Raw genomic sequence first — 16,280 nt, 5'->3', positions numbered from 1 at the left:
ACAGCGTTAATTTCAAACTGCGCGACCGTTTCTCACCTGCCCTGCGCTAAGGCGGGGGCTGGACCCAATTCCATTAGAGAGAACTACGCAGGACTCGAGCCTTCCGCAATTCACTGAGCCCATTTACGCAAGTGACGTCAAGCACTGCTACTGGCTGCTGGGGGGGGAGGAGTACGTACCTGGCGTAAGGAGGGCGTAGAGCGTTCCCGCCATTGGCGGCGGTTAGGACGTTTACGCAACGGCCTGACGTAGGGGAAGACGCGTTGGTCGGGGGGAAGGTTCTAGAAAAGCGGCGGCAGCGGCTCTAGCGGCAGTAGCAGCAGCGCCGGCTCCCGTGTGGAGGTGCTCTTAGCGGTGTTGTTTCTCGAGCAGCAGCAGCTCTCACTACAGCGCCAGGACGAGTCCGGTTCGTGTTCGTCCGCGGAGATCTCTCTCATCTCGCTCGGCTGCGGGAAATCGGGCTGAGGCGACTGAGTCCGCGATGGAGGTAACGGGTTTGAAATCAATGAGTTATTGAAAAGGGCATAGCGAGGCCGTTGGCGCCTCGGTGGAAGTCGGCCATCCGCCTCCGTGGGAGAGCGGCGGTGAAATTGGGCCACTTCAAAAGCGGCTCGTCTCAGGATATTTTTGAGGAGAGGTCGTTAGCGGAGGCCGGATTGTGAACAGTATCTTCCCCACCCTCAGCCTGCCGGCGCCATTTCCCTTTGCTGGGGGTGGGGGATGGGGAACTTCCACATGGCGGACGCAGTCCTGGTTTGGCGAAAAGTGGGGCGCGGAGGCGGAAATTCTTACTTCCTTTTCAAAGCACGCTGATTTGGGGGCTCTGGCGTCCCCGCGTTTGAGCTTTTCGGCGGGCTTCGGATCCTCCGGAGCGAGGCTGCGGAGCTTCCCCTCCCCCCCTCCCGGGAACCGGATTTGGCGGCCGCCATTTTCATTCCTTTCCTTCCTCGCAGCGTTTTTCTTTTCAGTCTTTGGATTCTGCTAGTATCGTTCCTTTACGGAAGAAGAGAAGTGGCTAACTATTTTTCTTTGTTTTCGGGTTGTTCTCATGCCGTTTCGGGGTGGATTCCGAGGGTTTGGGGGAGCTTGGATCTTTAAAGTCCTGCGCAGCTCGTTAGAGGCTCTTTGCTTTCCCCTCGATGAAATGGCGCCATTGCGTTCAGAAGCCACACCGAAGAGCGGGCGGGTGGGGGAGTCGGTTCCCCGGGGCTGGTTCGCACCGGTGTAAGAGGAGGTAAAACGACCTAGGGTGTCGGGCCGAGTTTTAAGGGAAGCCATATTACAAAGAGAACATTTTGTTTTCCAGCCCTCGCTTTTTGGGTAACGGTTTTATCGGAGTCTGCGGTGACTTAAAAGCTAGTTGAATTGCAGGAAACTTTAGACATAAAAAGGGGAGCCATTAAGTTAGTACCGATTGGGGGTGGCAGTGGGGACGGGGGTGGGGGGGTTGGTTTCACGATCCCGTAAGGATTCCTTGAATTGTAAGATATTCGTGGTAAATCACATTTTTGCTGGGAAATGTAATCTTTCCTGGGTAAGACTAGAGGGTCTTGTGATAAGCTAGAAATTAAGAGGGAAGTAAAATAAAAACTTTTGGTCTTCAGTTAAAACGTGGCTCAGTCTTTAATTGCTTTTAACGGTTACGTACAAAACTTGTTTTCAGGCTTGGCCACTATGTATTTGAACTTTGTCATTTGCTTTTCTCATTTATGTTTGCTATGATGGTTGATCATTACATTGATAAGCAAAAAGGTCTCCAGCGAAGGGGGCCTGGTTGGGTATTTTCTTTCTTAAGCACGCTTATAAAATAACTTTGTTTGTAATCGATAGTGGACATCGGGTAAGTTTGGAAAAACTGAGGTAAGTAATGAGTTTTTGCCTTTTGTTAGTGATGTGTAAAAGTTGTTGTAAATGTGCTTTTGTATTTGCGTAATTTATTTGGGTTGTAAAAACTGATTTATAGTAGTTAGACTAAGTTAAGTAAAATTAGGTTAATTTAAATATCAATGTGTCAGATAATCATTTAACAGGTCTTTGAAGGCTTTAGGAGGTAGTTTGAGAATTTGTTGAGCTTTTAAAAATATAATTCTGAGAACAGAGGAAAAAAAATCTCTAATTGTATACTTACCACTATTTTTTTGAGCTGTTGGGGAATTTTCGTGCATAGAAGTAGTAACCTCCACGGGCCTGAGCTGTATGTAGTACTAGCTGGTAATAAAGTCTCTTGTATGGAAAATTTTATTTGACCTTTGATTTGTATTATAGACTCACAGCAGATGTTTCTGGGCACTATGACCTATTCTGGCTTCTGAATACCTGTTTTAAATTTTTATCCTAGTTATCTGAAAACGAAGCATAACAACCCATCTTAATTGAGAGCCGAAGATACCGGCTGTTAATGCAACATATATTTGCTTGGTGGTTTAAAGGGGTTAACGTTTTTTCTGCCCAGGTTTCCCGGCCCCCCCCCCCCCCCATGTAAAATTGGAGACACTTGTGCTTTGTAGTCTGCCAGATGGCCGTTAAGGTCGATATCTCGAGTTTTGGGTTTTTTTTACTGCATCAATGAAGTGTAAATTGTGGTAATACAAAAACTAAGTTAACAGTGGTCATTTAAGCTTTTATGGTTCTTGAAAAGTGAGATTACAGCAACATTGTACTGCATTTATATACGGTTCAGTAATATACTAGATTTTTTTGTGTTTTGTAAATACCAAATACAAGCATGCCCACAAAAAATGAGTTATGTTAAAAACTTCTAAAGCTCTGAACACTGTTAGTCATAAAAGGTATTTCTCCCTTGGTCAGAAGAGAGAGGCAGATTTTATAGGGATGTTTTGGTAAATGCATTGATGTTTAAGGGTTTTTTTTTCTCATGGAGAGTTGGTGTATGGGGGAAGAATGATTTTTACAAGGTTTGGTGGTGTGGGGGGGGGGGGGGTTTTTTTTGGACTGAAATACATAAGAATCACCACCAGAGGGAGCAGTAAAGGGAAAATAAATGTCAGTTTTAGATACTGAATCCTGAAATGGTAAATTGTGAGTTATAAGAACCAACAGTTCTTTATGTTTTAAAAGAAAAAGTGTTTACAATGAGTATTTAAAAGGCACTTTATTTGATGTGGACAATAGGATTGAATCTAAAGTTAGTAACAATCCTTTAAACTTTCAATGACCAAGGACTAGGTTTGCTCCTCTCTCTACAGAAATTTTTTTTTAAGATTAAGGCATGTTAAAATAATTTAATGTCAAGTAAATTTGGATCAAGCATTAATGACTTTGAAACTTGTGTAGTAGTTCAGCTGAGGCAATTTTTTTGGTGTAACGCAACTAATATGCAGTTTAACATATGGTTTAAATTTGATGTAAGTTTTTTTTTTCCCCCCCAGAAAACTTTAGAAACTGTTCCTTTGGAGAGGAAAAAGGTACTCTGCCAGCAGGTCACCTCATATTTAAGAATTTAATTTCCTGCATACAAAGAGGAAATGTAAATAAAAATTGAAATGATGTTTTCCTTTGCAGAGAGAAAAGGAACAGTTCCGTAAACTTTTTATTGGTGGCTTGAGCTTTGAAACCACAGAAGAAAGTTTGAGGAACTACTACGAGCAATGGGGGAAACTTACAGACTGTGTGGTACGTTAAATGTAAAAATGTCTATAGATGCTAGTCTTTCAACTTTTGGACTCCTAAGTTTAACGTGTTGAGTAAGCTATTTTTAAAGCCATGTTCATGAAAATTGCTCATCATTCAAACTGCTTTTTCATAACACAAGTAATAAGAAATGCTAAAGTTTCCCCTTTGTTTTTTTTTGTTTGTTTGTTTTTTGTTTTTAAGGTCATGAGAGATCCTGCAAGCAAAAGATCAAGAGGATTTGGTTTTGTAACTTTTTCGTCCATGGCTGAGGTTGACGCTGCCATGGCTGCAAGACCTCATTCAATTGATGGGAGAGTGGTTGAGCCAAAACGTGCTGTTGCAAGAGAGGTGAGCAAAATAGAACTTTGTCAGTAAATATGAAAGTAACTAAGTTTTATACATAACTTAAATCTTGCCACTTTAAAGCTGTCAGTCTTGTGTCTCTTGATTTTCCTAGATTTCCCTACTTTTCTGAAACTAGTTTTTTAGTTATAAGCTATTGCTTTAGGTGGTATTTTATCATAGAATAGAAACTACCTTTGGTACCTAGATATTGTGCTCTAAATCATGTTTTGGTTTGTTTTGTTAAGGTAGTTTCTTTTTTTCCTTTTTCAGGAATCTGGAAAGCCAGGGGCTCACGTAACTGTGAAGAAGCTGTTTGTTGGTGGAATTAAAGAAGATACTGAGGAACATCATCTTAGAGATTACTTCGAAGAGTATGGAAAGATTGATACCATTGAGATAATTACTGATAGGCAGTCTGGAAAGAAAAGAGGCTTTGGATTTGTTACCTTTGATGATCACGATCCCGTGGATAAAATTGTGTGTAAGTGTCTATAAGCTCTAGGTGTATGGCTCTTTTCATTAATTTTTGGGTTTGTTTATTAAAAGGTAAATTGTACAAGTTGTTGGTAAAGAATATTGATGTAATAGAGTACGAACTTTTCATTCCAGTGCAGAAATACCATACCATCAATGGTCATAATGCAGAAGTAAGAAAGGCTCTGTCTAGACAAGAAATGCAGGAAGTCCAGAGTTCTAGAAGTGGAAGAGGAGGTAACGTCTAAGTCGTTTATTTTACTGTATTTTATTTTATTTTTTTCAAGATTTGTTTAATAAAATGCCTGTTACTAACCTGGTTGTTCATTGCAGGCAACTTCGGTTTTGGAGATTCTCGTGGTGGTGGTGGAAATTTTGGACCAGGCCCGGGAAGTAACTTTAGAGGAGGATCTGGTAAGTTCACCTGCGTGAATAGAAAGGTGAATATGCTTGTTTAAAAACTTAGTTTTAATTAGATTCAGGAAATCCAGTGTTTTTAAAGTTACCTTGAAGGGTTAAGTAGGTGGTATTACGCTGGGATGTTCTGAATTGGTCAGGTAAGAGGTTATAGCTAAAAGCATAATTTTCTAAATTCTAATCCAGAACAATCCATTGCAGAGATCTTTTTAAGGTAATCAACTTTTTAAAAAAATTAGGTGCTATTACAGTTACTTTAAAAAATGAGGAACCCCCTGAATCAGGAGTGAAAATACTGTGGAGGCTTTGTGTATTTGTTGTTGTTTTTGGCTTTAGGTTTCAGATTTGTTTGGCTTGGCTTACTAATGTGATGAGGTGCCAACAGAAAACCAGTTGTTTCTCTCACCCAACTTCATTCTTTATAGATAAATGGAATCTCTTAAATTGAGACTTGCCAAGTCTGAGCCTCTTGTTTAGGCAGTTATTCTCATGAGATCTAATTACACAATTTGTGTTTTAAGAATACGCCAGTAAACACCAGTGTTCTGGCACAAGGAGGTTGGTTCCTGATAATTTTCATTGAGAGGTACTAATAAAGAGGGTGGAGAAAAGCAGGAAGAGAAATTAAATAGGGTGGACAGGATTTAATAACGTTTTTCCTGTTTCTAACAGATGGATATGGAAGTGGTCGCGGATTTGGGGATGGCTATAATGGGTATGGAGGAGGACCTGGAGGTCAGTTTCTTTCACATACGGTTTTTGTGACTTAAAGATTTAAACCCTATTTGTGTTTGTCCAGTTAAGTGTGTACATCAAATTTTAAGTGTTTTGCATTTTATGTTTTGTAAAGGGCTTAGGTGATAGTGTTTCATTATTTGGCTATTCCTTCATAATTTGCATTTTTTATGGAAAGGATATTTTTGCTTGTAGGTGTTTACAGGTTGCAAATTATTTCAGTGGATTTTAAATTAGAATTTATAGATGCTGTCATACTATATCCCATTGTTTCTCAAGCAAAATAATTAGATATGTATTTCACGTGCTGTTTTCCTGAACAACTACAAACCAATAGACGTGATCATGGTTAACATGTCAAAGGAAGTATATGTAAGCAGTTGTGTTGTTTTAGTCTCTTACGAAGGTTAAGTCCCATAAGATAACTTGTAAAAAGTCACCAAAAGAATTTCTAAAATACACAACATTCTTCCTGGGTTTAGCTAAGTTGTGAATTACTGTTACGTAATAAATGTATTAGATATATGTTCTGTTGGAGTACAGGAAAGTTAATATTTGCTGACAAATATCCTATTAAGAAAGGGATGTTATAAACTGAGCTAGTAGTAGACGCGATTGCTGGTTTTGCCACTCCTTAAGCGTAACTGAGTTACTCCAACATCTCAACTGTTTCAATTCTGCTTTGAAGTCCAGATATTAATTGGTATTAAGAGAAAGAGGAGTTCTTGCACCTCAATAATTTGAGACTACCATTGTAAGTTTTTTAATTAGATGCAAGTTTGCTAATTTCTGGTCCTCCCCCCATTTCTACTCAGAAGGGTGTCGTGGGTATATTATTTAAGAGACACGGTTATTTATCAGGAAGCATGTTTGGAACTTAATATTTTGGACCAGTAGAGGTGTGTGGCTTTTTTATCCCGCTTGCCTATGCTTTTCATCTGCCCCCACCCCCCAATCCTTACACAAAATACAAACTTTTGAAAGTACCTGTACGAATCTTTAGTATCTTTAGTGTTAGGGGAGAACAGCTATGGCATTGCAAGTATTGGTCGCTATGGCATTGCAAGTATTGGTCTCTGTAAAGGTTTTTATCCCGTTGGTTGTGAGGAGGTGTTCCCTGCCTCTAAATGTTTATCAAGCATACATACTCTATTCTGCCCTTGAGGCTGTTACGGAAGAGGTTTTGTAGAATAAATATTTTGCTTATAAGAATGTTTTGGAAAGTTGGAAATGGGTGTGATAAGACAGTTCAAATGGTATTGAAAATACTAAGTAATTACTTAAAGGCTTATTTTATAATAGGTGGCAATTTTGGAGGTAGCCCTGGTTATGGAGGAGGAAGAGGAGGATATGGTGGTGGAGGACCTGGATATGGCAACCAGGGTGGGGGCTACGGAGGTGGTTATGACAACTATGGAGGAGGTAATAACTTCACCTGCAACCTTTATGTGGGAATTTGGATTGGAATTAAAATGATTTAACAAGTGAGATTTTTATTTCAATGTTGTCAATAGTTGCCTTAAACTGTAGAGTTGTAGATAGGTGTTTTGCATTTATTCTGATTGTTTTTATGGGAGATTTTGTCCTAAATATTTAGCGTATGTCGCTGGTTGAATGTTGGAATATGTTATTTTGAAAGTCATGATGCAAAACCTATTCTTCCGATTTTTTCACAGGAAATTACGGAAGTGGAAATTACAATGATTTTGGAAATTATAACCAGCAACCTTCTAACTATGGTCCAATGAAGAGTGGAAACTTTGGTGGTAGCAGGAACATGGGGGGACCATATGGTGGAGGTAATTTATAAGGTTCTTTAAATTATTTTGTGTGATTAAAGGATTAGTCTTAAGATACTTTAATTGCTAGTTTGAGTAACATTTCCATTATGATAACTAAAATGATGGGATTGGATATTCAGTGGTATAGAATATTTAGGACTTACAAAAGTAGGTTAGACACTTCAGGTGGGGCTCTTTTTCTTTGGCTGATTACTTTTTAAAAAGCCAAATAAAATTGAGCACATTGCAAGCTATATTAAATTCTATGTTTCTCTTTGAAAGTTAAATCACAAACCTTTATTTCACAGTATTGAGCTCTTAAAGTTTTCAGCAGAACCAAACCGATTTTTTGTCTTTTTTTTTTTTTTTTGATCTTACTCCAAATGATTGTGGTAGATCATGTTCTCAATTGTAAAGGGCAAATTAACCTTTTTGTGAGTCTGGATAAATCATTTCCCGAGTAATAGGTTGACTAGAAGCAGGTAACAGGTTATGAGCTGCTTGTTTCAAGGAGTGTATGTCTATAAAATAGAAATCGATTATAGATACTATTAGGCTAATTGCAGAAAATGGGAGTAAATTTGCTTTCTCTTGCTGTTTTTAACAATTCTAGGAAACTATGGTCCTGGAGGCAGTGGAGGAAGTGGGGGTTATGGAGGGAGAAGCCGATATTGAGCTTCTTCCTATTTGCCATGGGTAAGTAGCTTTTGAGTTTTACCTTATTATTGTCTTGGGAGATCTAGCTGCCAGGAGTAAAAGCTTTTTAGGATCATGTTATCTTTCCTTAAAATCTGGTTAGATGGATAATTTCATAACCTATTTTTTTTTTACTCTTTACTTCTGTTGAAACAGGCTTCACTGTATAAATAGGAGAGGATGAGAGCCCAGAGGTAACAGAACAGCTTCAGGTTATCGAAATAACAATGTTAAGGAAACTCTTATCTCAGTCATGCATAAATATGCAGTGATATGGCAGAAGACACCAGAGCAGATGCAGAGAGCCATTTTGTGAATGGATTGGATTATTTAATAACATTACCTTACTGTGGAGGAAGGATTGTAAAAAAAAAAAAAATGCCTTTGAGACAGTTTCTTAGCTTTTTAATTGTTGTTTCTTTCTAGTGGTCTTTGTAAGAGTGTAGAAGCATTCCTTCTTTGATAATGTTAAATTTGTAAGTTTCAGGTGACATGTGAAACCTTTTTTAAGATTTTTCTCAAAGTTTTGAAAAGCTATTAGCCAGGATCATGGTGTAATAAGACATAACGTTTTTCCTTTAAAAAAATTTAAGTGCGTGTGTAGAGTTAAGAAGCTGTTGTACATTTATGATTTAATAAAATAATTCTAAAGGAAATTGTGTAATTATAGACTTTTTATTTTAAATAAGTTAAGGAGTGGGTAGTATAATTAAGGTCCTTTGCAAAGTTGTTGTTATATTTGTGTAAGATAAATGCTGGTCAGATATAAGTGTGTTGTCTGCAATTCATCAGGATTAAATTATCTAGATAACTTAAGGGATATCTCTGCAAAGAGAAACACCTTTTTAGATCTTTTAGATGCTGCTTCTTCAATGCAAGGAAAGGAAATAACCCCAGCGAGGTACTCTTCAGGGATACAGGTCTAGTACAAGAGAACTCTTGACGGCTACTAAGTTCAGCCAGTCTTAAAAAACTGTGCTGTTTCTACAAAGCTTTAACTACAGTAGTTTATAAGGATGACAACGAAAGCTGAGGGTGTAGAGCAAAATAGTTCTAAGCTTCAGTTAAACTTCTTTAGGTAAGATCTTATTTACTTTTCCTTTCTTAATTTTCCTCCCCAAAAGATAAACTAATACTATTCTTCAATGGTCTTTCAGTATAGTGGTTCTTATGTAGTTTAACATAGCTATAAATTTGAGTTTAACAATTTATAAACTCAAGAGAATCTTATAAACCCTGTTTTCCAATCTGTCATTTACTTAAATTATTTTGGTTGTTTTTTTCCCCCCTTTTTTCCCTTCTTTCCCACCCCCTCCTCCCTCTATGAAGATTCAGGTGCTTAACATATCATTTTTTTCCCTGCTGGAATTTAGCATTGATATGAACCATGGACAAGTATATTCTGCTGCCACAAAGACTGTAAAGTGCTTCATTTCAACAGCTGAGGCGCAAGCCAAGTGATCATTAATAAAGCTTTTCTTGGTTCCTTCAGTGGTGTTGGTAGTAAAATGGTAGGTAAAAGTTAGGCTGCAAGTTCAATAAATCATGAAATTACCCATCATTACACCCTTGTGTATTCACATTTCTTGGATCAAGCATTTTGAGTGAACTAGTGGTTTTTATTAAAAATAAAGAATTTTGTTCTTCTGTTATATGGTTGTTCCTAGTTGTACATGCTTATCAGGGTCAGGCTCAGGAAAAGGTAGGGTAAAATGGTTGAAACTTTTCAGATGATAGTTTATATTTATGAATAAAGTGTCTACATTATAAATCCTGTATGTATCAAGTACTAAATATTTAGGTTTAAATGTGGTAATTCTTTCCAATCCCCTACCTTATAGGAGAGATGTAGGTTGGCTGCTGAAATTCATTTAAGTGTCAACAGTTTGATTTGCCTGGCTTTATTGCCTTTTCAGGAATGTGATTATCAGGGCTTATTCTACTGTATGCACCAGTGAGTCTTCTTTGATCCTAAGACCACCACTGAAGTTATTTAGGTTCTTTGGACAAACATGATAAACTTCTTCAGATACTTTTTTTTTCCTTTGGCAGGAAGGTGTCTTGCTGCAGGTAACTAATGAAGAAGTGGTCAACCACAGAGTCTTCAAGAAATAAGAAATACTGTACCATCTGAAAGTAGTTCTTGTTGGTGCCTTCATTTAAAAAAAAGCACTTTAAGATTAAAGGGAAATGTTTTCTGATAAAATACATCATTTAGTACAGGTTCTTAATATAAAACCATTACAAATTGAGTACTGTTTGTAAAAGAGTAACATCAAGTAAGCTAGATAGAGAAATGTATCATGTTTTAAATTAGGTTTTGTGAGTAGACAGATTAAAATTCTATTTTAAATATAAAGTTTATAAAATAAACACTTTTGTATTCAAATACTTGGTGTAATGTTTACACATAAAATGTGTGAATCTTGTTCTATCAACTTACAGTTGTCTAAAAGATTGCCATCCCCTAGAGTTTTAAAGCAGTTTCACAAAGCTATGCATATTGCCATTTTTATTTCAATATTAATAGTCAAGAAAAGCATTGTGGACATTATTGGCTGTCCCTAATAAAATGCCATTCTTTTTATACTGTACATTCAGCGTTTGAATACTGCTCTAGTTTTCTCGCTTTACCTTGTTATGTTTAACATTGCTGGTGGCGTTTTCGCAAATATTTTAAACAACTAGAGTGGTCCCAGTTAAGGGCAAAGCACTGAGACACCATCTCATACCAGTTTCTCAGATGTCCAGTAGCTTTATATGCATCTCAAACTTCGTTTCAGTGGTTGTCTTTTTTAAGGGTTAAACATGGTGGACGGAGTTTTAATAAGCAGTGCCTTGGATGTTTACCTGAAATAATGAAAGATCCATAGGAAGGTTGATTTAACTTTTTGTTGTTTTGGTTTTGATGAGGTATCTCACAGGTAAGTTAAACTAATGGCCGAAAGAAGATGAACTGTTTTGTTTCAAACAGTAGCTGCGTCCATCAACTGTGAACTTGTGAGAATGCTTCAAAGTTAGGTAAATTTTTTGAAGGTTTTAGAAATGCCCAACTCTACCAAGAAGTTGAACTTGAAAGGTAAATCAAGTTGGTATGCTAACACAACGTTAAGTACCTAATCCTTAATCTGCACAAATGGGAAAAATGCACATCAAGCTCACTGGCTTACTTCAACTGAGTATGTAATGTTGAATACTCCACAGGCATTTTCCCCATGTGTATGTTGTATATTGAACTGTTTAAGAACGTGAGAGAAGTGTGGGTTTTGTGTAAGTTTTCTACCAGGAGGAAATCACAACCTTTGATACATGTGTAGTATTTCTAAAACCGGCTTTAATTAATTAACCCTTAACCTCAATACTTAGTTCAGAGCAACAATGAACTCATCACTTTGCAGGTCAACAACTTAAACTGCAAACTGCAGCTGTGACTCTGCGGAAGCTCAAGGTTGCGGTTAGGAAAAATTTGATTAGGGCATACTGACAGGACTGGCAAGTTGATGCTGGCCATTCCCTCCCCAGTAGTGAGCCATCCCAAGAGCAACCCAAAGCCTCCAAATAGGATCAGTGTTTGGAAGTGATGCTACCTTGTGTATTGGTCATGTTCTACAGATTGAAGGGTTTTACTTACAAGATTACTGAGAAGCTAGCATCATTGGGAGCCAAATTGAGGGCTGGCTCCCACACTAGAGTGTTACTCACTGAAAGTTTTTGAAACTTGATCTTTCTATTGTGTTTAAAGTTTTCATTAGTCTGGTGTATGAAGGCAAGCTAAGACCTAAAAGTGATTAGAAATTATTTGTACTAAGAGTATGGGGTTAATTCAAGGAAACGTTAAAAGAATCTTAATCTTGGCACCTTAGTAATGACGGTTAACCAGCTCACAAGTATGGGTTCCTTGCCAAGTAGAAAACATGAATCTCAATATACCAAAAAGCACATGCACATTCTTGGCAACATTTTATGTATGTGTGTTATCTTTGGAATGAATGCCTAGATGGTTGATACTCCCCAACCAGCTTCAATGCCATACCACTGTTACTACAACAATAACTTGTTAGCTGAAACGGGTCTTTTGGTGACTGGTCAAATTAGGTGAGTAGTAGACTACCCAAGAAAGGGGCAAATTCAGGAGGAAGACGGATCAAGAAGGATAAAAGCACTTGCATTCTCCATTCTGGGGCTTGGGTGTGTGCAAATTGTGTTCTGAGTTCCACTGGTCGCTGTTGGAACTGGAACCAGCCTTGACGGGGGACCCAAATAATCCAGACATTCTTGTTTACCACATGTTACATGGAGATTGTACAGTGGAGAATCTAATTTCACCTTCTCTAAGACTTTGTTCAACATTGCAGCCTATTGAGGCTACTTTTGAAACGGGATGGCTTTATCTGGAAAACAAAGATGAGAATCTGTTAAGATTTCTTGAAACTTTGTAATTGAAGGAATGGCTTACAGGAGTATGTTTTTTTCCCCATAGGTGAAGAAGGTAAGACTAATTTCATGTTGGGTCCAACTCAAACTGGGATGGGAGTTGGCCCTTATGCACAAAGGTGTTCACCAAAACGTGTATTTCATAGCAGCCAAAGGTAAACTATATAAACTACAAGATGTTTGAGTAGATCTACTCGTCTCAACTGTGTAGATCTTAGTGATCCCCTTACAGTTTGCATTTGTAAACCTTGTACCAAATACTTGGGAACACATTAGGTACGAAGTTCACGTAACTCTCCCCTTAAAATCTTTGATGTAGTCTCTCCAAAAAGGTGCTGTCTCCTGAGCCATGGTTTGTTCAGATTGACTGGAGTGATAAACAGGAAATGGGTCAGATAATTGGGTATAACTTAACTTGAATCAAGTTATACCCAGTAAAATACATAGTTTCAATTAGGTTTTGATATTTAAAGTAATTAGGTCAGATTGCTCTTTTTTCCAACATTCACCAATTCTCTGAACTCCAGGCTAACTCCATTTTAAGACTACTTCCTAGCTAGCAAGAACATTTTAGTCAATCTGGGTATCCAGGTCAATCTGCAAGAGTGTTTAGGCTGAAATTTTGGTGTGGGATTTCCATTGCTGAAACTGGCATATTGTGGGAAAGCTCCCATTTACGTGCTTTGAAGCCATTGTGATTTTTGAGGCCATTGGAAACTCGTGAAAAGGTTAGATAAAACTTTGGAGGAAGCTTGATGGATTTACTTTTCGGGTCACAATGGACCAAATACCTTCCAGACAGTTTTAAGTTTTTAGTTATTGTGACTGTCTTGAGTCCATGTTACCTTTAGGTGCCTTATTTACCTGCATTTGATGCTTTGAGTGTAGTTGGTCATTGTGCTTGTGCTTTCAAGGATTAGAGGACCATGCCTAGTCTGTTAATACAGTGTATGATGGTACTTGTAGTTTGAAGACCTACAAGTAAATTGGTAATACAGAAGCTCAAATTGAAGATTTGACGTAACTTCTGGGGGGAATGTGTCTTGCTAAAATCAAGGATCAAGTTACAATTGGAGGTGTGCTCCCTTGCAAAACCAGTCTAAACAGATTTTAAGTTACTGTACAAAACTGACCAGATCTGGAAGCATTTCTACAAAGTAGTACTCTGACTTGTGATACTCTGTGGTAGACCACTAGGGCAGAAATTCCTGATAACCTTATTTTTTTTTTACCATCTTACTGCTGAAATAAGCTCATTGAGCTTCATCTCAAATGCCACTTAAATTTCTAGGAATGGGGTGCCTGAAATTGATTTCAGCTCAGGTCCTGGTTGTGATCCCCCCCCCCCCCGTTTGTGAGCTATATGGCCCCTTGGGCTCTGCACTTCATGTAGGCTGCTTGGTAGTCTCTCCCCCTCCCCCATATGTGCTCTTAATTTTAAGTTTTGTGATTCTAGTATTTCCAGTTCTTTTGGTTATAAAGTCCATACCCATCTACTGACTTCCCTTTCCTCTACAATTGGTTTGTATCCTTGCGTGACTTAACGTTTTCATGTTATGTGAGCCTTTTGCAGGGGCACATCCATATTCTAGATGTGCAGCCTATTCTATGGGCTGGCCTAACTTGCCCAGGTAGTTCTCTTACCCTATATGCAGGTACTTATGTTCTACTTAAAGGAAGCATAAACCCTTATGTAACTATAAAGGTCTTTGTCCTTAGGCATTGAACCCTAACATACTCTAATATTTTGAAGCTCTATTTTTGTTCTTGGCATGTTGGTTTAGAGATTGTGGCTATTAGGTTGAAGGAGTGACTTCCCGTAATGAGTTTAGCTGGTATACTATAATTTGGCTAGATTCTGATCAGTTTGTGCAAATTTTAAAAATACAATGCTCCATTTACTAGATCTGTCACCCGTATTCCTAAATGTGGATAATTTGCTTAGAACTTCTGTATAAAAGGGGAAAGTTATTTTATAAATTCAACTGTAAGATTTATTTCCACAATAGGTTGCATTCATAAAAGTCCAGTTAAAATAGCTTTTGTAGAACTGTAGGTCCGTGCTACCTAAATAAAAACATTAAGGCTACTTTGCATTTCAAGTCCTTTATAAAAACCAAAATACGTTTAAAACTAATTACATCCACATCCAGTATTAGCTCAAAGACTGGACTGTCTTAATCCAGTTTTTCATGTCACCCTGTTCTTCATAAATAGTACTTAAGAATCATACATATAATGCAGTAGGACTTCGTGAAAAAAGTTGTGGCTTCTCCCAAACTTCTCCATAAAAGCTTCAAAATGTAGCCCTGTCAAGTAGCAGTACTTAAGATATTTAGAACACTTGTGCTAAACTTTGAAGCAGTTTCAATGATTTGTGACCATGTATCAGTTTCTGATACCTCATGCATAAGGTATATTGATGGATCCGCCTTCAATTTCTTCACTTTGTTTTTCCCTTTTGGTTTTCTTTTCTGTGGCCCGGGGTCATCAGTTCCTTGGGTACAATCAAAACACTTCCATCTTGGCTGCACTGAAGAGTGTATTGGTTCGGATTGACTGGCCTACCTTCATCATCTCTTAGCCTACTAAAAATATCACGATACAGGTTATGCAGTTTCTGTTTCAGTATGTTAATAGCTTTGTTATACTGGGCTCGTTCTCTCTTAAGGATTTCCTTCTTTGCTTGCAAGTTACATACGTCATCTTCAAGATTCAGAATTATGTCCAGTTTGCGCTTACGACAGTTCTGAGCAGCAACTTTATTTTTCCCTCTTCTTCTAATATCACGGATGAGTGACATTTGTAAATCTGTCAAATAGTGCCTGCTGAGCATGTTGTTGAAAGACTCAACGGGCATACCGACAATTTCATCTACAGAAAAAGGGATATGCAATGCCTTAGCACGCCGCTCATCACGGCTTAAGTTTCTGTCTGTGTCATTGAGGCATCTACCCCGTATTTTCTGTGACTTCCCATACCGTGAAAAAGAATTAGAAGTGGATTCTATACCACTTGGCTGTAAGTGGTAAGTGTGGTTATGAAATAGGTGTTGAAATGCAAGATCCCCATGAAAACCAGAATCACTCCTATGATCCACGTGACAAAGCTTATTGGGTTCTGGGTAGTAGCCTCCCACAGCCCCTTCCAAGTCATGGTGGGAGAGAGATTCAAGGTCACTACTAGAACCTGTAGCACCTCCACACATAGAATGGGAAGAATTAGATTTGGTGACAGAGGTACTATTGTGGCTTGAATTTAAGGAAAGCCCAGAATCGGAATCTGGTTCTTGAAAAAGCTGAGGAACTTCCATTGGATCAAAACCTTCTTCTGTGGCCAAAGACATTAAACTTATTTCATCAAATATATTTATATCAAGGTCATGTAGAAGATCCTCACTTGTTAGATGAATCTGATTGCCAACAAGGGGAAGAAATCCTGTCCAATTAGTCCCAGGAAGGGTCTGCTCAGAATTGGTATGAGAATTTAAGTGCAGAAATGGTTCTTGTGGTGGTTGTGAAGTCCTTGCTACTGGATCTCTTCTAAACGTATTGTCAGGACACAGCAACATGGCCTCATGTAGATTCACATCGTGACTTATAGCCTGGCTAAAATTCACGTTATATGTTGAATTCATGCCATCGTTGATACTTACTGGAGGAGTATCTCCAAGTAAGAGGCCCTGAAAAGGGAAAGAAAAAACCTTTTAAATACACATAACCCTATTTCAATAGTTCTAGTACCTAATTTAGCACTTTTCTCTAT

General features: G+C 38.2%; 2 protein-coding genes across 10 annotated transcripts in view; one reads left to right on the top strand and one right to left on the bottom strand.

Annotated features, from left to right (window-relative positions):
* The first annotated feature begins 234 nt into the window (after window positions 1-234).
* On the top strand, window positions 235-10,668 carry HNRNPA2B1 (heterogeneous nuclear ribonucleoprotein A2/B1). Of its 9 annotated transcripts, none has more exons than XR_003967184.2 (13): window positions 289-487; window positions 3,390-3,425; window positions 3,523-3,633; window positions 3,835-3,981; window positions 4,249-4,459; window positions 4,588-4,689; window positions 4,786-4,866; window positions 5,542-5,604; window positions 6,907-7,026; window positions 7,281-7,403; window positions 7,999-8,081; window positions 9,455-9,592; window positions 10,134-10,470. XR_003967184.2 is itself a non-coding variant. In XM_030308123.2 (12 exons), the coding sequence occupies exons 1-11, from the start codon at window positions 482-484 to the stop codon at window positions 8,058-8,060; spliced, it is 1,062 nt and encodes a 353-aa protein (XP_030163983.1). In that variant the 5' UTR covers window positions 289-481; the 3' UTR covers window positions 8,061-8,081; window positions 10,134-10,470. The 9 variants fall into 9 exon arrangements, 2 of the variants coding, with proteins under 2 accessions (XP_032448316.1, XP_030163983.1); XR_003967183.2 differs by having other exon boundaries at window positions 8,238-9,592; XR_004343296.1 differs by having other exon boundaries at window positions 257-487; window positions 7,999-9,592.
* A 3,750-nt stretch (window positions 10,669-14,418) lies between these two features.
* The window catches only part of NFE2L3 (nuclear factor, erythroid 2 like 3), a 32,055-nt gene continuing 30,193 nt past the window's right edge, over window positions 14,419-16,280 (bottom strand). The window contains exon 4 of the mRNA XM_030308121.1: window positions 14,419-16,197. Coding sequence (XP_030163981.1) covers window positions 14,959-16,197 — 1,239 coding nt within the window. The 3' untranslated portion in view covers window positions 14,419-14,958. The remainder of the gene's footprint in view (window positions 16,198-16,280) is intronic.

This window comes from Lynx canadensis, chromosome A2, assembly GCF_007474595.2.
Source record: "Lynx canadensis isolate LIC74 chromosome A2, mLynCan4.pri.v2, whole genome shotgun sequence".
Taxonomy (NCBI): Eukaryota; Metazoa; Chordata; class Mammalia; order Carnivora; family Felidae; genus Lynx; species Lynx canadensis.
The sequence above is the reverse complement of the archived record's forward strand: the minus strand, read 5'-3'. Positions and strand labels throughout refer to the sequence as shown.

What these genes read in the sequence shown, in the direction of transcription:
- HNRNPA2B1 (XM_030308123.2), top strand. An exon ending in TCCCGTGGATAAAATTGTGT is followed by an intron (nt 4,460 to 4,587) that starts GTAAGTGTCTAT and finishes TTTTCATTCCAG; the next exon opens with TGCAGAAATACCATACCATC. An exon ending in GGGGGGACCATATGGTGGAG is followed by an intron (nt 7,404 to 7,998) that starts GTAATTTATAAG and finishes TAACAATTCTAG; the next exon opens with GAAACTATGGTCCTGGAGGC.